The sequence below is a fragment of the Echeneis naucrates genome, chromosome 9, assembly GCF_900963305.1.
Source record: "Echeneis naucrates chromosome 9, fEcheNa1.1, whole genome shotgun sequence".
Classification (NCBI taxonomy): Eukaryota; Metazoa; Chordata; class Actinopteri; order Carangiformes; family Echeneidae; genus Echeneis; species Echeneis naucrates.
Genome location: NC_042519.1, coordinates 19,326,172 through 19,346,595, shown reverse-complemented (window position 1 = coordinate 19,346,595; position 20,424 = coordinate 19,326,172). Strand labels below are relative to the sequence as shown.

The window sequence follows — 20,424 nt, the reverse complement described above, 5'->3', positions numbered from 1 at the left end:
ACTGAGATGTTGTGCAGTTCAGCAAGTCGAATATCAAATTAATTTTCACAAGTTCAAGTAATTTTAGATTAGCCAATATTTGTTTTTTACACTGCTGACAAAAATAGCATAAAAATTCTGAGCAGGATAGTGGCAGTGTTTCAAAATGATTGCACGTGTTTAGTTGATATTTCTGAGGCGCAGTTTCTTGTTTTATTACATTATTTAAGAGTCAACATTTATAATTAAACCAAAGTAGTGATTGTAACCAATACTGGTCAATATTTGTGAGATATTTGAGCAGATTATTAAGTAAATGATAACAACAGGACACCACACAACACCACAAACTAGATTAGTTCTCAGCATTTTAGGCAGTTTATTTGAAAAACACATACAAAAAGATCATATACAAGACAATAAATAAAAAAGAGACAGAACAGTTTGGGTTAAGCTATGCAACTTTTTGCATCATCATTAGTAATAAATACAGTACAAAATCCACCCAGAGTGAATCTAAAGATTTTCCACAATATTCACTGATCATGTTATTCTTCATTATGATTTAGCTATTGCTTTCATATTATTGATACATACTTCTACTTTTCTATAAAATACTCAAGATCATAAAACATTGCGCGGTTACAGCAAAACAGCAGTGTGTTGTACAAAGATGGCCACTTCCCTTTTTCACTGGCAGGTTAATAATCAACATTTTTTCAGCAGCAAAGAAACATCTGAAATATTCAAGAAGGTACAGCATCATATTAAACACATCTACAGAGCTACTCCCACATACACATAGGAAAACCTGAGAAGGACATGCATTAAAAAGCTTGTGCTTTAAGTTCTACTGTTCATTCCGGTTCATCAGCTTGAGTTAATACTATGGCTACTGTCCAGTTCGCTCTGGAGTAATGGGGGTACACTGTGGAGGGCGTGGGGTAAGGCCAGTGAGAGCACGAAATGAAATAAGAATAATAGTAAGACCAGCCAGCTTCATTCGAATCCAATACATGTATAATAATTTGCAGGATTAGTACAGTATTAATAAGAAATGCACACCAAAAACGTAGTTAGCTTATTATACCCAGGTGTAAAACACGCTATCTATATTGTATAACCACAGTACACCAGAAGTTTTGCTCAATAAGATCAATGGCTCAAGTTAGCATGTTACATATTTCCCAAAATCCCACACAAAGCAACAGCCAGCAATACATAGGAACAAATCATATAGCTTGTTACGTGGGTCCTAAAATAATATGCGCTAAATTGAGAACCAGATGAAATATCATGAATGTGGCTGCAATAAAACCGAAAAATGAAAAATTGAATTGATTGTGGGAAGCAAAGCATCATATAACAAAGGCAAGCTAATTGTGGCGCCATACTAAGACGTCTGCTTCAGCTCAAAGCAGGGATGATACTTAAGAAACCAAAAATATGTTAAAGTAAAAAATGACATGAATGGAATGTAGTCCACATCAACAGCACCATGCTGGCTAGAAAATGTGTTGGGAAACACCCCCAGTCAATTTTTCAACACGTTTCTTTTTTTCCCCCTTGAAAAAGAAAACACAGACGGCATGCAAAAGCATCCCCACCGACCAATGCATAATGAGGTATTCTTTTTTTAATATTTTGTGTTATTTTAAATAAATATATTGATTAAATTGCAAAGTTATGAGATAGAGACATTAAATATTCCACCACAATAGCTAGCTAGCTACAGTTAGTAATAAATAATGATTGTTAAATACTTAAGGCATCTTTAATCACAGCATTCTATGTGAACTAGCGAACCTCCATTTTCATCCATCTGTAGTTTTTTGGATGGAGGTTTCATACAAAATAAAAAACGCAACACAAACAGTCAAGTTACCCTCCAATAATACACAAGGAAGCATGAAAATACTTGAAACTGATAAGAAACACAAAATCTAGGACAAGAAGAACCCACATCACCAAACCAAAACTCAGGCATCTCCATATTATAGTGCATTTACAAAACACAAGCTACATTATAACAACAATAAATATGTTTTTGCAGCATTGCAGCTTTTTCTTCACTATGGTTAAAATGGACAAGGACTTGGCATATTAGTACCATGTCCAAATTGGCATGTGAGCAAAAGAAAAACTAAAAGTAAAAATTACAAGTAATAAGAACAAAAAGAAATGGCAGGAAAAAAAAAGAAGAAGAGAGAGACAATTGAAATAAAACTAATGTTAAGAACAATTGTTTGGTATTTTTCAAATGGATGGCTTTTTCTCCCTTTCACCCTCCTTCAAGTGAACTACGCCAATATGGTTCATGCATGATATAGAGAAGACGGCTTCTATCACTGAACATATCACAGTTGTTCTAGCAATACCATACACTACTACCATGGGGGGAGAGGGGGCTGTGGGGACAATCATACACATTCTAGCACATATCACAGGCAAACTAGTTTTGTATTTTCCCTGTAACACCAGACAGTCTTTTTAATCAAACAGTGGGGAGCAACTTAGATTGAAATGAAAGGAGCCGATACACAACAGAGGCGATTCACTGTATATAGAAATCACATGTGCTTGTTCGATAGGCAATAAGGTTCTGGTAATAGGTAATACAAATGTCAAGATTTTATTCACTCTGATGGCAAGACTCAGGCACTGCACCCTCAAGCCCATGCAGGCCTCTCACGATCATGATCATGCCATGAGCGAGGCAACACAGAGGAGTTGCAGTTAGACACAGATCCGTTGGCAGCTCTTTGAATCCTAATCACAAATAAATATTAGGAGAGAAATGCTACATTTGTCTGAGATCGGTGTCTAAGGGCAACTTTGGTCTAGAGTGGGGGAGGGGTGGGGGGGGGGTGGTGGGAGAGTGGGGTATCAGGTGCATTCTTGTCCTCCTCTATGAATGAGTGGGATCGTCGGAGTCATAGTATACGGTTCACATGCACAGACACAGTCCCTGTTTCTACTGCTCCACAATATTTACGACACAGCCCAAGCCTGCCATACAGCATGCACATCTGAGGCCTCTGCTCTAGATTAAAGAGGCCTGACTACGACACTACACAGATCACTGGAAGCCATGCCTGCAGTTAGCGGGTTTAGCATCAACTCTGATGGCATCTACTAACTGGAAATCCAAAACCATGTTAGACAAGAGAGAGGGATTTTTGGCCTTTTTACACAACTAGCTCTTTCTCCCGTTTGCCTATGATTTAACACACTGAATGTTCTCACTGTTAGAGCTATATTCACCCTCTCTGTAGGTTTATTTTTCACAAACATATTTCTCAAAAGGCTTTTGCTTGCTACACAACACTGTTACTCTGTAAATACTTATTCAGTACTATACTCCATTACACCACAAGCGTTCAGCTACAAGAGTTCACACCAAACAACCTCATGCTAATCATTTGATAATGTTCTGTACAGATGTGCTGAGGGCTTGGGCAGAGTGCAGCTTAAAGGATTTTTCATAGGCCTGGGGGGAAAAGGGTTTGGATGTTGTGGCAGGGAGGTGGCCTTAATATACCACATTGAGGCGGGGAGGTTGGTAGTCAGAGTGTCCTCTGGCTGTATGGAGAGATGCACACAGGGTACACAATCTGACAGAATCACGTAAAGCCTCAGCACATCTGTCCATACGTGTCTGCTCCTACCGTTTACATCCAGCAAAAGTCCGTTCAACCAACCTTCAGTCCAGCCACTTATCTGTGCATCAACCCCTGTCCCTCGCTGTGTTGTGGGTGAGTGTGCTTTGTTGATCCCTCCGTCACCACTGTCTCAGAAGGCAGGCTCGCTGAGTGATGCAGAAGGGAAGAGGGATGTTTGGCAGAGCTTCCCCTCAGAGGGGAGGCAATGGAGAATTCACAAGACCAGATCCAAAGCTGCAGGAGTCGACAGGAGCCATCAACTGTCCGGGGTCAACTGGGTCTCAATGTCCACTCTGCAGATGGGGCATTTCCTGCTGGTGGCCAGCCACTGGTCCACACACGCCTGGTGGAAGAGGTGCATGCAGGGTAATCTCCTACGGAAGCAGACGAGACGTGATCAGAAATTTATGGAACACGGCAAAACCGTAGCTCTCCAAAACAACCAATGTGATAATTTTTTAATCAAGGATTTATACATCTTAAGAAAATTGGGGAATATTCTCAACCGATAAAAACATAATTCATCACAAAAAAAAAAAAAAATATTAACATATTTATAGATACATTATTTTACATTTATAGTATTATATTCATTTCTATGGTGTCAAGTATTTTGTGTATATTTGCATTTTGTCCATTCAGCCTTTGTACTTAATGAAGAAGTATGTGTGTCTTTTTAACTGAGTAATCACATCAGTCATTCAAGTAAAAATGCCAGATTTCTTTGGCTGCAGCTTCTCCTGTGGGAAGATTTGTTGATTTTTAAATAGAACATATAAATTTTCTCTCAATTTGGACAGTTAGTGAGGTAATACAAGCTATTTGAAAATGTAATCTTAATTTGGCAATTATTTACAGTTACATTTTATAGACAAAATAGTCAATAAATTGAGAATATATCCAGCACATTAATGAATAATGAAAGGAATAATTTGATTTCCCTTTAGACCGACCTTGGAAATACGAGTGCCAATGACACAAATAAGTTTTACATATTGCATTTTGAGTTTAATCTCGTAAACAAATCTAACAAAACCAAACCATAATATGTATAACAGGGAGCGGGTAATCTGCTTAGTTACACTGAGTCAACGTGATTCACGAGTGCTGTCGTGTTAAATATCCAGATTGTGTCGAGAATAGACTCAGTTGTCTGGCAGTGGTTCACATTTGGCATCAGAATGTGTCTCAAGTGACCTCTTCTGATCAAATTTCGCCTCACAGCTCACATCTGATTTTATCTGGGAAAACTGTGACTGCTGCTAAAAATGCTCATTTACTTTCCACAATACAGTTAGAGAGAGCATTTGGTCATTTAATGAGAATTTCAAAAGATGTTAACATCCACATATTCTGATCCCAGTTGGTCCCTCAAGATCACATTTGCAGTTCAGTGCTACTGTCTCCCCCGATGACAACCTGAAGGACAGTTCCAGTATTATTATGATCATTTCATCAACCACTAAGTAAAAATATTAGCTTCTAAATGTGCTAACTTCCAAAAACTAGATTTCACCCAAAAATTCAAGATTTTCAATACTGCAAGAGTAATAGTGAGCTGTTGATTGATTTTATTTCCCTTGCAAGGATTTTGAGACAGTTGTTTGGGAGTGTACTTTCATGATTCAGATCATTGCACTTTCACAAGCTGTACATATTTTCTTCTTGGTTTCCCATCATAACAGGCTGCATAAACAATATGCTCAGCAGGGTTAGAACAGAGGTATCTCTGTATCAAACCACTGTTTATACCTTCATGGGCTTTACGTGTCCTGTCTCCTTTGGAAAAAAACAAAACAAAAAAAACCTCAATAAATAAGCAACATCCCGCCTTGTAGTGGTTTTCAAAAAGTAAAGTTAATTTTCTCTGTCAGTGTGTGTTGCCAGTGAGACATGTGTGAAATGCTAATGTTGCCTTCAGGAAGCATTTTCATGATAAGGAGCTGGAATAAATCCTGTGATAGGATTGTTGGACCTGGTGCTTTGAATTTACGAGCCACAACCAAATTAGGGTTAAAAACTACTGAGACTCGATGGCTGTGTGCACATTCTGCCAAAGAGCATCGTGAATATGTCCAAAAAGGAAACGTGAAGATGTTTTAAGGTTTTATCTGAAGGGAAAGCGTTCCCCCGAACAACCTGAAGCAAAAATATTCATCACAACAGCATACCAACACCAATTGGGCAAAAAATATTCCATGAGACTAACATGTTTCAGGAATTTTCAAACTGATCAAAACTCTCACCAGGCAAGAAACATTTGGAGGAAGACTGCAATAACAAAAAAAAAAACTGAGCAGTGAAAATGGATGGCAAGCCTTCCAAATGCTTTTTGGACATTTTGCCAAAAACTCAAGGAAAAGTCACCAAAGACGGTCGGATTACTGGAAATCAATCCAGGATGTTTCACTGAACTCAAGAGATAAAAGGAAATAGCTGGAAGAGTCTCTTGTATTATGGGGCTTATGAATGTACGTACAAAATTACAATTAGAGCAATCAATTTGATAATTGCTGGACTGAAGTGGTTGATCAACTGACAGATCGTCCGAGAGAGTTAGCATGGCTGAATCATGAATGGGAACAGAACTACAACCCGGGAGGACAAAAAAAATGACAACTGTTCATTTTACATCATTACAGCCATTTTTTTTTCCTGTTAAAAAGCTAAAAATACATGTATGGTTTACCTGACATCCTCTCCATCCTCCAGCATTGACAGACAGATGGTACACTTCTCGTCTGTGTCCAGCTCCTCATCCTCCAGACACATCTTCAGGTCCTGGGGTATTCTCTGCAGAGAGAAAGGCAAACAGACTTCAATTATTAAAGCTCTTACGTGCAAGTGCAAGTAATGTTTTTGCCACGGGTGTCTTGGACTCGGCCGAGAGAAGAAGAAACACCAAATCATGTTTCCCAGAGAAAAAAAAACAGACATCAGAAAGAGAAGACTCCATTACTTCCTCTCACTCACAGTGTACCGAGTGATCTGACACTCCTTCCAGAGTATTTGGGTCATATTTAGTGGAGACGATCTTTTTCACATTCATGCCACGCACACATCTGCAGATAGCTGGATGAGTCACCCCTCGCCTTATATCGTGCACGCTGCAGACCTCTCACTAATCGGCTAATGGAAATTAGTTTGACCCTTGAACTACTCTGAGAGTCGTGACCCTCCCCCTTAAAACTCTCATCTTCGCTCTTTGATCCTCTGGAGCTATTGCTGCCTCTCCCATTCCTCTCGTTCATTTCCAGCCCAATGAGTCCTCTGTACCACGCCACATCAAATGGGTGTACCACAGAGCTGAAAAGTACGAAAGCTGACCATTTTACCTTTTTGTACTTGTGAGGGAAAGTGAATCTCTCTATGGTGGTTTGGACCGCTCCACGGTTGACACTGCCCAGTCTGTCCTCCAGCTGCAGGAGCTCCTGCAAAAGGAAAGAACAAATGGTTATGATTTTACATTCTGGTTGAAACTAGGCAAAAAAAAAAAAGCTTTGTGCATTTCTGCAGAGAAAGAGGAAATATCAAAATGCAAGCGAGAAATGTGTGTATTATTTTGATTTTATGTAATTGGTGCCTCAGGCAAGAGGGGAGAGTCTCTCAGAGGACAATCGCATCTTCTTTGAATTAAATAAAATTTCATGAGATTAAAGACAGCTGGGTCGTTCAAGGCAGCTGGAACCCAGAGCAACTGAAAATAAGAAAATCAGTTACACACTTGAGCCTGCCTGGCGCATTGGTCACAGAGAAAACAATGATAAATTAGTGTCGACTGGTGTGTCTGCTAGAGAGAGAAAGAAAGGAAGTGGCAGCACAAACCTCGTAGCTCTCTCTTACAGCAGATGCGTGGCGGGAGGGGTTGAGACTCTGCAGAGCAAGCAAGTGCAGCTGGGGATATGGGTAGTTTCTGATCTCATGGACAACCTGGAAGATGACAGATAAAATAAGCGACCATCAGCCAGCTCTGCAGCAAAACTCAGGAAAAAAACAAACAAACAAACAACAACAGCAAAACAGGTCACACCCAGCTGCTGGGTGTTGAGGTTAGTTAAAGAAACCACAAGAATTGCTCAGAGTTCATCAAGACAAGCGATGTTTATTATACTGAGGAGGACCCTCACCACTTGTGTTGAGGCATTGTTTCTTGGGAAGTGGTGCATTCTAGGAGACGTCAAGTAGTGCTGATAGTGCTGCGGTAGTGGATGGATGTGATACTGGTGGGGGGGCAGTCCAGCATCTACACTCAGATCCCTGAGCAGAAACCAGAAAACAAGTTTGAGCCTGAGAGACAAAAGACTGAATCCCTCCCTGCTCCCTCTGTATCCAACTATATCGGAAGTTTGCCAATTTCTGGTACTGTCAAAATTTTATAGTGAGAATTATTATACCCTACAGTATCGTACAATGCATCATTCGTTTAGTGTACAACATATAGTCAGTATATATACTGTAGATAATATACATTTTATGAGCTTACAACATTGTACTCTGCACAGGACTCCCTAGAGAGCGAGTAATGAATGAGAGTGATTTCACCCACAGCCATTATTTTATTGTGTTTCTGGCGAATTGTCTTTTGTTAACAACAGATTTTTCCACAGCACAGTGTCTTTTCACCACCATAGTTACATTCAGGCCAGTTATTCCCAATCAAGTATCTTTGTTATTGCGGGACATATTTCTGCAGATGTGTGTCCCTATATTAAGTAATCTCTAACACTTAATAATGTATGCTGAGTGAGTGTACTCTAGTTAGCTGGCAAGCAGAGAAGTTCCCGAGAGGTATCGAGAAAAAATGGTGGAACTAGACAAGAATAATCAGTAAAGGTAAAGGATATTTCAAATGCTCAATTAAAACAGAGATGGGAAATGTCACGCAGTTCCTTTTTTAACTTAAACTAGCATTATAATAACATCATTAGCCTGCAGCTGGCCTCTGTGATACTACATACTGTGAAATTAAAGGTGCACAGCTTACCAGTCTGTGCCCTCAGCCAGGTAACGTGGCTGCTGCACCACAGGCTGAGGGGGGACATGAAGAGGGGGAGCAAACTCGTACCCAGGCCGCAATCTGTGGGGCTGGTGAGGAACTCTCTCTGGGGTGCGTCTACTAAGATAAAGAACCAAGCAATTGAAAACAATCAGTTTTGTTTTGTTTTGTTTTTTCTCTTTCACCACAGGAAACAGGAACTATGACCTAATGTCATGGAACTGTAAAATCATAATGCCCAAACAGTCCGACTGAACCATAACTGAGAACATTTGGGAATTTCGCTGCAACCCTGCCTGGATACCTGGAGGGTGGCAGGATGTGTCGGTGCTGGGCCTCGAGGATCTGCTGCTGGAGGAGGTATTGCTGGTGTAATGCCTGAGGTAGGAAGGGAGGGGCGGGGATGTCCTGGAACTGGGGAGTGGGCAGGGGATTGAGGGGCGGGTGGAGCGGAGGGCCGTGCTGGTGGCCAGGGGGGGCCAGGTGGGGGTTTATGCCTGACTGTGGCTGCCCTGGGTGGGGCATGGGGAAGTCCATGGGCAGCGGAGCCTGAGGACCTAACTGGAAGTGCCGGCAAGAGGTAGCATGGCTGTGCTGCTGCTGCTGCTGTTGCTGTTGCCGGTTGAAATGGGATCCTGTGGAGGATAAGGAGAAGTTGTCAGGCACCTGAGGGGAGAGATTAGCTGGAATTAATTGTGGGTGAAATGTGGTGTCACTGTGTGTGATATAGCATGTTAATGAAGCCCTACCTCTTACCTAGGGTGAAAAATACTTCTGTGGGGGTGGGAAAATGATGGTTACCATGATGGTTACCATGAAAATGACAACCATTTTCGGTCCTGTACAAGAAAAACGTGAGCTTTCATGTCTTTAACTGCGTTTCCGACCTCTGGATCGACTCTTGGTCTTCTGATTCACAAACAAGCGAACTGGATCAGAACAGATGAAATCTACCAATATGTGGTCTTCAACACAGCTCATTTCTTGTAAGTTCTGCAGCTGACAGCAGGTCAGTGCACTCAAGCAGATATACCTTCAACTGTTTAGGCGCCAAGTCTCTGTATATATATATATATACACACACACAACCCTATTGATAAAATCCTTAATTCTCAAAAATGATACCAGTCCATTACTGCACATTATGTAGCTTTCCTTTACTGACCCATACTGTTTCTTTGTGCCTTAGACATACAGTGCGCTGTAGCTGTAGTTCCTTTCCCATATGCACATTCAGGATTTGACGGGAAATAGCTTGAATGCTTTTTTTACTCTCCAACCACAGCTATTTGGCATCTGCAGCGAACAGACTGCTGTCGGGACTGAACTGGGAGAAAAAGACAGCCTAGCTTGTGCTGCGGTGCAATATGGTTTTAATGCTGTGCTCAGGGTGTAAAAGACCTTTCTGATTATGGAAGAACTGAGACACTGCACTGACAAACTGAGCTCTGATTAGGAACTTTTGAGGAAAGCCTGGCCAAAAGAAGCCATAATAGTCTTGCAATAGAGCAGGATTCAGCACAATGTGCTCTGTTAGGTCCATTTGAGGGGAAAAAAAGTGAAGCAGTGAATTTTTAGAGAATCCTGCCAGTTTAGAGATTAGATTTTTTTTTTCAGTTCTTACAGAAGATACAAAAAAAAAACATAGGGTTTCAGTTAAATCTGCTTTGACAGTGTAAAAAACATGACAAATTCTGATGTAAACAGGACATTTTTCTTTAAATCATGAGGAAATAGGCAACGTCTACATTGCATTTACTAGGAGTACGCTTGACAAAGGCAGTATGATTTTAAAAACACCCAGGAAAGATAAGCAGTAAGACTTTCCCGCAGTATTTTCAGCTTAGCAGGTCGTCAGTGTAGTTGAAGGCTGGCAGATGACCTTGCTGCTTTGGGTCAAAAGCTCAAGTCTACAGTTTTAAGTAGCACACTGCATTTTCAAGCGTCTCAGTGAAAACGATCACCATGAATGACAGCAGATAGACTCATTCGGGCCCTGTGATGGAGGAAGCGTGGAAATCGTCTATCTTTGTCACAGCGGGAGAGGAGGTGGGTGGGGGTGGAGAGGGGAAGGGGGGAGGGGGGCGGGGGGGGGGGCAGGTAGGGACAAGGGAGAGGGAGGACAATAAATGGAAATCAGCAAGAAGCACACTGAAGGTTAGGAAAAACACTATATTCTTTATTGAAAAATATTAGTATATGTGGAATTGGTGTTTTCTTTCTTGTTTGTTTGTAATAATAGTATAAATCCATGCAACAAAAATAAACAACATAGACTGAAGGCAAGGCCCACCATGCTCCATATAGGGTTAAAAAGAACAAAAGCGGCATCCAATGAGCAGACGTGTTGGCTACAGCACATGATTCCAGTACAGCAGGGTACATCTTTACTACAGAAAGATTACATTGGATTTTCACTAGTCAATGTAGAAAAACAAAAACCAAAAATTATGAATCATAAATGTGACCATGCATTGAAAGTACTATTATCAGAACAAAAGGTAAAGAGAGACCACAACCAAACAATAAAGACGTTATTACTAATAGAGGATCTCTTTAGCAGTGCAGGAAAAATAGGCATCCCTGTGAAATGGATAGCATTTTGGCCTTATGTTAGTGGGGAAAATTGGGAAGTGATGAACCACCAGTGAGCATGTTTTGCTTACTTAAATGTTTGGTTTCATTTGCCCATCATGGGCCAAACAGCCCTGACAATTCAGTGTGATTCAAAGCTTGAAATTTGCAAAGGGAACAAAAGGATTACACGAAAATGGAGACAGTTATGGCAGGTTGCTGTGTGCAGGTGCAGTGTACCTTCAGTCATTTCGAGGGTTCATGTTACAGCGTTTGGTGAAATGCTGAGTTTCACAATAAAAATGGCATGCACGTGGTTTCAATTTTGCATGCTTTTTTAGAAATCAATTATAGGTCATTTTGTTCACGTACATTGCACCTTGTGTGAAGAGAAGGAAGATGAGCCAAATTCTGGTGTTCAACAATGCAGTGCAGTGTTTGAGATCATGCAAAATGTATCCACTTTACAGGAATTTACAGCATGTTGTCTATCAAGACTGGATGGGAGGTACACAATGACATTCAACTGATATCTAAAAAGGAGCTAAAATGTTAAAACTCAGTGCTACAGCAATTTGACAGAAAAAAAGACAAAAAGGTGCTCTGGTCTAGGTGTTAGCTATTGTTTTAGTCAGCTTAACATGGAAAGTCTACGGCTGAATACATCTTGGGAAAAGGGGGGGGGTGCTCTTTTTTTTTTTTTTTTTTTTTTAATTTTTATATACCAATGTCGTCTTCTGATGGAAAGAGGAAATGAAGAAGGGATTCACAATACAGCTAAATGCAGAGAACAGGCAGAGGCCACGCCACACCACACAGCAGCAGATGATCATTAGCTACACAATGGGGGGGACGACAAAGATCTGATAAATGCAGAATGTAGAGCCAGCCTCCATACTATGAAACAGGGAAATAAGAACAGAAATAAAAGCACAATGAAATCACTGATGCCACTGTTATGAAATTATATTACACTGTAGCTTTATCATCATTAAAGTGTGACCGCACACTCCGGTCTGTATTGCTTGCTTTCTTTCTTTCTTTCTTTCTTTCTTTGCAATTCGGCAGCTTCAACCAAGCAGCTGCTGAATTGCCAATTAGCAAATAAAATAAAATAAAATAACATAAAAAAAAGGGGGGGGTGACTGATGTATTGATGGCTCCAAAGTCCACGATCGCCGGGCAATTGTCCAACTATCAATTAGACTGTTGGCCGATTGACACGGATAATAATTAGTGAAAATCACGGTGGGGGAGATAAGAAATAATAATATATATGTATATATATCTTTTTTAAAAGCGAGTGCTAGCTGAAGCAGATGATCTTCAAATGACATCATCCAGGCTCAGATAAGCTGACTGGCTGGAGAGGCTACGTCTATTTTGCGGTATTTTTACAGTGCAAATACAGAATAGCGCCGTATTGTAGAGGTTTTTTTTTTTTTTTGGGGAGGGGGGGGGTAACAATGCATCGTACTCTCACTGAATTACAAATCACACCAATAAAATGTACCTCACGTTCACAGCCACCGTCTAATGCAGGGATTGTGGTTTTTGACCGCACGCCCCGTCCGTGTGTAATCCTTTGTGAGAAACGCTTCCGTTCCAAGATATAGCCAGAGCCAAAAAAGGAGCCAGTTAGCTTATCTTCAAGCGGCAGGCAATTGTTTAAAAAAAATTATATATATAAATATATATGCGGTAGACTAGATTATTCAGTGGTTCATATTAAGTAAAACATAAGGAGAGGAAAAAGATTTAATATCGCGTTTGGCGGATAATTTGAGCGTTTATTATGATCGTTATTATTATCGTTAAGCTAGCTAACGCGAGCTAGCCCGGCGGCTAAGCTCCGGCTAGCTAGCCAAAACAGCTGCAGTGAATATTAAGATAAACAGGGCACATGTTTTTTTTTTTTGTTTTGTTTTGTTTTTGTTTTTTTTGTTTTTTTGGATCGATGTGGATATTCATACCGTACCTCTGTTTCTGACTGAGCCGAATACGGGAAGAACCAGATATCCGACATGCACTAACACCATCCTGGGATCCTTCTTATGATTCCGCTGGGTTGTTCGGAGAGACCGGGTAGTAGCAGCCCATGCGGATCTACATTCAGGCGGCTGGTTGTTGTTGTTGTTGTTGTTGTTGTTGTTGTTGTTGTTTTTGTTTTTGTTGTTGTTGCTGGCTGGCTGGCTGGCCGGCTGGCTGGCTGGATGGATGGCTGACTAGCACCACGGGCAAACCGCACGGATCGACTGTCTGACTCGCCTGGTTGTCGTTGACAAAAGCAGACATGTCATTTGATGTCCGGGGCAAAAGAGGGCGATGTTGCGGCGGAACAAACCCGATCTGAGGAAGCTAAGATGAAATTAAACTCACGTAGTTATAAATTAAGTTGTTTTTATTTATTTTTTTTTTTTTTTTTTTGCTTTAGAAAGTCAAAATGAGAAGCGCCTAAGAGGTCAAAAGAGTTTCAAAGAGCAGGAGCAGCTTCACATAATTAAATTAAATGACATAAAGATGAAGGTTGAAAAACTGTAAAAAAAAAATAAATAAAATAATAATAATAATAAATAAATAAACTTGTAGGAATCAAATTGTTGGTTGTGAATTATAGCCATCAATGATGGTAACCTTATGTTGCCAAATATATATTATAGTTCGTAATTATCATCCACAGTTATGATGTAAATCTTTTTTTTTTGATGAATGTTTGAAGAGATTGAATTAGTGAAGTGTTGAAAACATTTTGTCAGTCCATTCACATTTATATGTATTATACAGTGAATATGGGATTTACAAGTCTTCAGAAATAAAACAATATATTTTTTCCAAATCATCTGCATTACAACTCACAAGTATGTCTCAGGTTTCTGTACAGTTGATGACCTTGAATCCAGTGAGGAAAAAATCTACCAAAAACATTAATTCATTTCAAACTGCTTGTTCTGTGTTTTTCAACTTAGAAAACACCTTCCAAATGGTGGTATCCATTTTGACTCTGGTAAATTAAGAAGAAAAAAGCTGATTTTGGTCACACAGTTAATGGTGCCTTTTAATCCCAATTCAGAAATAATGATCTCTTTTCATTTTTTGTCTCTTTAGCCAGTTTTTTAAATTGCCAGATGTCTCACTGTGTGAGCACTTCTGAAAAAGTTGCCATGGACAAAAATCCATTCATAAACATTTTATCTGTATTGCCAACTACAAACTTATTGATTGTATAACCATTTGTAATTACACAGTGTGTTTGACTAACTGTGTATGTACATGTAGAATTTAAAGCAGTAGCCTACAAAACATAAAGAACAATACAGTGAATGTGAAATGTTGACATTAGAAAGTTTGTACATTTTTATTTTTATTATGTAAGCTCGAGGTTCTCAAAGTGTGGGGCTGCCCAACCCTTGATAAGAACTTAGATGTTTGCATTTTCTTGTTTGTCCTCAGGTTTGCAGTTATGATTGTTAGTGTAACATCAATAATGCATGTTAAGTGCATCCATTTCTTATAAGACATTAGCAAACATTAGCCAGTCATCTTCAATCATAATTTTCATAAAGAATCATATCATATCATTATGCAGGTCTTTGGACAGGAAAGTGGAGCACATGGGGAGAACTTGCAAGCTCTACGTGGAAAGGTCCTGGGCAGCAGTGCAGCTCTAGTGTTGCAGAAAAGTGTCTGCCAAATGAAGAAATGTTTGTATATTTTTATCACTGAACATCTTATATAAGCTCTCATCTCATTAATTATGCCACTTATCCGTCGGGGTCACTGGAGTCACCAGTTAACCTAAACATGCGTATACCAGGGAATTGAACCCAGAATCTTTTTTGCTGCAAGGTGAGGCAACAACACTCACCACCATGCCATCCTGCCACCCTCATATATGAGTCATATAGTGAACTTATCTATCATGTATTTAATAGATGTCTTCTATGTATTTATGTAATAGACTCTATCACATACATATGTAGAAGACATATAGTTTATATGTATGTCTTAAAAATTCAATTTCAATTAAAGTGCTCACTCAAAGGTCAAGAACAGTTTTAAACATTTTTCAAGTCAGGACGTTTCATGAATACTTTTTAACATTTGAGAAGTTGTGATAAAAAATCATTGCAGTCCATAATATAAACGTATGGCACCAGTGTCGTCTTCCTGTCGGTAGGTGGTGCAGTTGAGTCCGATAGCAGGAAACGCGACACGAGCGGCGGATAAATAGAAGAAGAGTTCATTCAGCCATTACATTCACCCACGGGCAGCGGTGGAGGACAGGTCATTAGCAACCCGACAAAATGCTATCCGTGAGAGTTGCAGCAGCCTTGGCCAGGACCTTGCCCAGAAGGGCCGGATTTGTAAGTATTTATTTTTTCAGCTGAACGATAAAACAAAAGCAACAACGAGATTGCTGAACGCATCAGCCTGAACCTTGTGGGCGTAAAGGGTAACGTCAACGACACAGGCCGCTAGCTAACTTGCCGGATCCGCGTATGGGTGCAGCTATTAACACTGCCACTCTGTCCTCGTTGTTGATTAATGCTAATATTTGTTAAGAATAGCTTATTTTTATTTTTTTTTTAAATATGTCTTGTTTATGTTGCTGTTGTGAGGCGTCAGCCCTCGCCCTGCAGGGCCAAAGCGGCGCTAACGTTAGCACGGAGCTAATGCTAGCTGGCAGCTAGCGGCTCATTCAGCCACGCTTGAAGGTCAGAAAGTCTGACAGCGCATGTCTCCTGCTGCACACATCTACGCCGCGCTTTCTTTTCTAGAAAGGCTTTAGGTCCGCTCAGTGCACTTTAACCTGCAACCTACGTTTGTTTTTTTTATATGATTTTTAATCCGTCTGTCATTGGACACAGGTGTCTAAGACCTTACCGGCCGCCTGCGTTGGGGTCAATCACCTCCATACACACAGACCATGGCTGCAGAAGACAGGTGAGAAAGGCACAAAAAAAAAACACAATCCTTCACTTCTGTGTAGCATCAAAGGGTGACTCATGAAGGTCATTAATAAAAGTATGGCTCCTGATGTCAGATGTTTCACAGTCATTGAATAAACCCAGTTTGTTGTTTTATTAGGAATACTGTGATGAAATAATTGGTAACAGGAGTCCTGCAATAAATCCGCGCTGTTTGCTCACGATGTTTGTGTTGAAACTGCTTCAGCGAGCTGTCAGTATTTTGTTTGATCATTTCACATTGACTTCATTTGTTATGCTGTTGACTTTATAAATAAGGATTTGAGTTATTCGGACTTCACTTTGTTTAGATGTGGATGAAAAACATAACTGAAAATCCTAAATGTATATAATACAACTCAACAGCACTACAGACCGCAGCGTCCAAAACTTTGGACAGGCACCTTCTAAAACAGTTGGACAGCAAACTCAATTTTACTACTTGGCTTTATTGCAAAACTATTTTGTTGGATGGCATTTGTTTTGTTTTTTGTTTGCTTATATGGTTGAGGTTGTCTTGTTTTTTTAAAAGGTGTACTTAAACTGCTGGGTTTATGTTGCCTCCTTTACAATGTAGCCAAAGTGAAATGGAAAGTACAGTCTTTAGAAATTACTGTTTTTTGTTGCCTTTTTACAAGTGTCTTGTAATATTTATCCAAAGTGACTGGGGGATTGTCTTGTATCTAAGTTGAGCAGTATCATGACCAAAAATCTAATTGTCCAGATATTTGTCCAGTGTTATTAGAAAAATCTTTCCAAAGTCATTAATGATTACAATGGAATAACTTAAGCTTAATAACCTAATTTTATTACTTCTCTTTCACAGGCACAGCCGAGGTGTCTTCTATCCTGGAGGAGAAGATCATGGGGGCCGACACCTCTGCCGATCTGGAGGAGACAGGACGTGTGCTGTCCATCGGTGACGGTATTGCCAGAGTCTACGGTCTGAGGAATGTCCAGGCAGAAGAGATGGTGGAATTTTCCTCTGGGCTGAAAGTAAGAAAATACAATTTAAATTTTTTTAAAAGTTTACTAAAACTAAACTAGGTGTGAAAGTAACACGAGCTTAAATTAATCATTGCTTTTTTTTTTCTTATTTTTATGCTAAATGAACAACTCTAAACTTGCTACTAATTTGCAAAATGTGTCTTCTTCCAGGGTATGTCTCTGAACTTGGAGCCTGACAACGTTGGTGTTGTGGTGTTTGGTAATGACAAGCTAATCAAGGAAGGTGACATCGTGAAGAGGACTGGCGCCATTGTGGATGTTCCTGTTGGTGAGGAGCTGCTTGGCCGTGTGGTGGATGCTCTGGGAAATGCCATCGATGGAAAGGTAATGTGGCATGTTGTAATGTTGTTCGCTTTTTTTTTTTTTTTTCCTCTCTCCTCAGTTTGTTTTCAATGATGACATTTATTCCTTCCTCCTTCCTTCAGGGTCCCCTTGGCTCCAAGACCCGTAGGCGTGTGGGTCTGAAAGCACCTGGTATCATCCCCCGTATCTCTGTGAGGGAGCCCATGCAGACTGGAATCAAGGCCGTGGACAGCCTGGTGCCAATTGGCCGAGGCCAGCGTGAGCTGATCATTGGTGACAGACAGACTGGGTAAATGCTCTGAAAGGAGATTTTAAATGTGATTTGGATGCTGTCACTGATACTCTAAAGCTATTAAAAATTCTTACAAATAACTGGGCATCTTCACTCTGCAGAAAAACTGCCATTGCCATTGACACAATCATCAACCAGAAGCGTTTCAATGATGGAACTGATGAGAAGAAGAAACTGTACTGCATCTATGTTGCCATTGGACAGAAGAGGTCCACTGTGGCTCAGCTGGTGAAGAGGCTGACTGACGCCGATGCCATGAAGTACACCATTGTGGTCTCTGCCACTGCCTCTGATGCTGCCCCTCTGCAGTACCTGGCCCCATACTCTGGCTGCTCCATGGGAGAGTACTTCAGAGACAATGGCAAGCATGCCCTGATCATCTATGATGATCTGTCCAAACAGGTGAGGGCTAAATGGAAGTGGCTGTGAAAAAGTAATTTCCCTCAGGTAAAATAAACCATCTAATTTGCTGCTGAACGGTCCAAGGGAGAGAGAAAAAAAAAATTGCCGTAGTTAAGACTAACCTTACTTCCCCCCTCGCTTTAGGCTGTTGCGTATCGTCAGATGTCTCTGCTGCTGCGTCGTCCCCCTGGTCGTGAGGCCTACCCTGGTGATGTGTTCTACCTGCACTCCCGTCTGCTGGAGAGAGCTGCTAAGATGAATGACAACTTTGGCGGCGGCTCCCTCACTGCCCTCCCTGTCATCGAGACTCAGGCTGGTGATGTGTCTGCCTACATCCCCACCAATGTCATCTCCATCACAGATGGACAGGTTTGTCTTGAACTTGTCTTCGTCTGTTTTCACAAGTGATCTTTTATTTATGAATTGTTCTGTTATAGTGGTTGTCTTAATGTTACCTTTTTTTTCTTTAGATTTTCTTGGAGACTGAGTTGTTCTACAAAGGTATCCGCCCTGCTATCAATGTGGGTCTGTCTGTGTCCAGAGTAGGTTCTGCTGCTCAGACCAGAGCCATGAAACAGGTAATATCTTTTTTTTTTTTTTTTGGCGGGGGGCATCTGTTATCTCTACATTACATTTTTAAAAAGTCATTCATCAAGTGCTTTCTTTTCCTTCATCCTCCATAGGTGGCTGGTACCATGAAGCTGGAGCTGGCTCAGTACCGTGAGGTGGCTGCCTTTGCCCAGTTCGGTTCTGACCTGGATGCTGCCACCCAGCAGCTCCTTAACAGGGGTGTCAGGCTCACTGAGCTGCTGAAGCAAGGACAGTACTGTGAGTGCTGTTTTGGTTTTAATTAGGTTTTGAGGGCATTATAAAACTTGAAAGGGCTTTCAAAGCTAAATTCTAGACCATGAAGTTGCCTCTGATCTTGCTTCCAGCACCCATGGCCATTGAGGAGCAGGTAGCAGTCATCTATGCAGGTGTCAGAGGGCACTTGGACAAGATGGAGCCCAGTAAGATCACAAAGTTTGAGAAAGCTTTCCTCCAGCACATCCTCAGCCAGCAACAGGATCTGCTTGCTGCAATCAAGTAAGATTTGTTTTTCATTTATTGTTTTTAAATCTTAAAATGGTTCTTAATGACTAACGGTTATTAATGGATTCCAAACAGGATTCATGTGACATGCTTTATTTTTCAGGGCTGACGGTAAGATCTCAGAGGCATCAGACGCTAAACTGAAGCAGATTGTACTCAACTTCCTGTCTAGTTTTGAGTAATGGATAGCACTTCTCTTGTTCTTCAGTGAGCTACCCATTTGTGTCCCCAATAATGCTTATATATGTGAACACACTGAAGGCCAAAACCTCCATGTACAGATTTCTCCAAATAAAGTTTTACAACCCTACGGTGCTGTAAAATCCTGATTGTGCTTAGCTGCAGTTAAGTTTAGTGTCTCGTTTAGAGCTGAGGCGCAGATGGTGGATAAACAACTTTTATTTAAACATCAAATGCTTTTTTTTTTTTTTTTTGTGTGAGTGTTTAAATATACAGAAAGCTTATGTGTAACAATGCACATACAGCACTTGCCTCCTAACTGTGAGTTAATTCAAGCATTATGTGAAAGAAGGTGAAATTGGCTTTAGACAGGCTCAGGGTGTCTGTTCTTCACTGGTTTCAGAGTATGGAAAGAGTGTAGTATAAGTTTCTCAACTATAGTTGAGATGATGTTTGATACCATGGTAATAAATTCAGTGGACTTGTCACACATCACATCTCTTATATTGTCATGTCTTATGTTTTAACCCAAGAACTTCTGTTTTAATCTATATTTCAGTCCATAGCTTAAAAAGCATCTTTTTCCTCTTTATACTTTGGCTCTTGGCTTATTCTGCAAAAAAGGATATTGAATTTCTTTCACATTGCAACTAATGTTTTTTTTTTTTTTTTTCAAATTGATTGAAGTAAAATAAGAACCTTGAAGTTTCCTTGTTTAAATTTGTTGGGGGTTTTTTTCTTATTTTAAACGCTAGAACCAGAATGTTTCATTCTGCTTGAAAACTATAATGAATCAGCAATCAAAAGTTCCCAATACATTTTCTCGTCAATCAAATATAACTAAGATCTTAAGCCTGCAGGCAGAGCATGCACTGAACAGATGAACCTGTGAGGCCTTCATTCCTTCCTTGTCCAGCAGGTGGATACACTGTGCGTTAATGATAATGGTTCTTAGTGGAGAGCACCAGA

At 40.4% G+C, this 20,424-nt stretch overlaps 2 protein-coding genes across 5 annotated transcripts; one reads left to right on the top strand and one right to left on the bottom strand.

The window, feature by feature from the left end:
- Positions 1-343: 343 nt before the first annotated feature.
- LOC115049238 (E3 ubiquitin-protein ligase RNF165-like) lies at positions 344-13,484 on the bottom strand. Of its 4 annotated transcripts, XM_029511294.1 has the most exons (9): positions 13,185-13,484; positions 9,163-9,303; positions 8,969-9,081; positions 8,626-8,754; positions 7,769-7,898; positions 7,467-7,571; positions 6,977-7,072; positions 6,331-6,434; positions 344-4,015 (listed from the first exon to the last, which is right to left on the bottom strand). In XM_029511294.1, the coding sequence occupies exons 1-9, from the start codon at positions 13,248-13,250 to the stop codon at positions 3,898-3,900; spliced, it is 1,002 nt and encodes a 333-aa protein (XP_029367154.1). In that variant the 5' UTR covers positions 13,251-13,484; the 3' UTR covers positions 344-3,897. The 4 variants fall into 4 exon arrangements, with proteins under 4 accessions (XP_029367154.1, XP_029367153.1, XP_029367151.1 ...); XM_029511293.1 differs by having other exon boundaries at positions 8,942-9,249; XM_029511291.1 differs by having other exon boundaries at positions 8,626-8,757; positions 8,942-9,272; positions 13,190-13,484.
- Positions 13,485-15,447: 1,963 nt separating this feature from the next.
- LOC115048738 (ATP synthase subunit alpha, mitochondrial-like) lies at positions 15,448-19,585 on the top strand. The gene is made up of 11 exons (XM_029510452.1): positions 15,448-15,575; positions 16,080-16,155; positions 17,005-17,174; positions 17,337-17,510; positions 17,612-17,778; positions 17,883-18,183; positions 18,328-18,552; positions 18,654-18,761; positions 18,867-19,011; positions 19,119-19,269; positions 19,379-19,585. Exons 1-11 carry the CDS (start codon positions 15,516-15,518, stop codon positions 19,455-19,457), a joined length of 1,656 nt encoding a protein of 551 aa, XP_029366312.1. The 5' UTR covers positions 15,448-15,515; the 3' UTR covers positions 19,458-19,585.
- Positions 19,586-20,424: the final 839 nt, after the last annotated feature.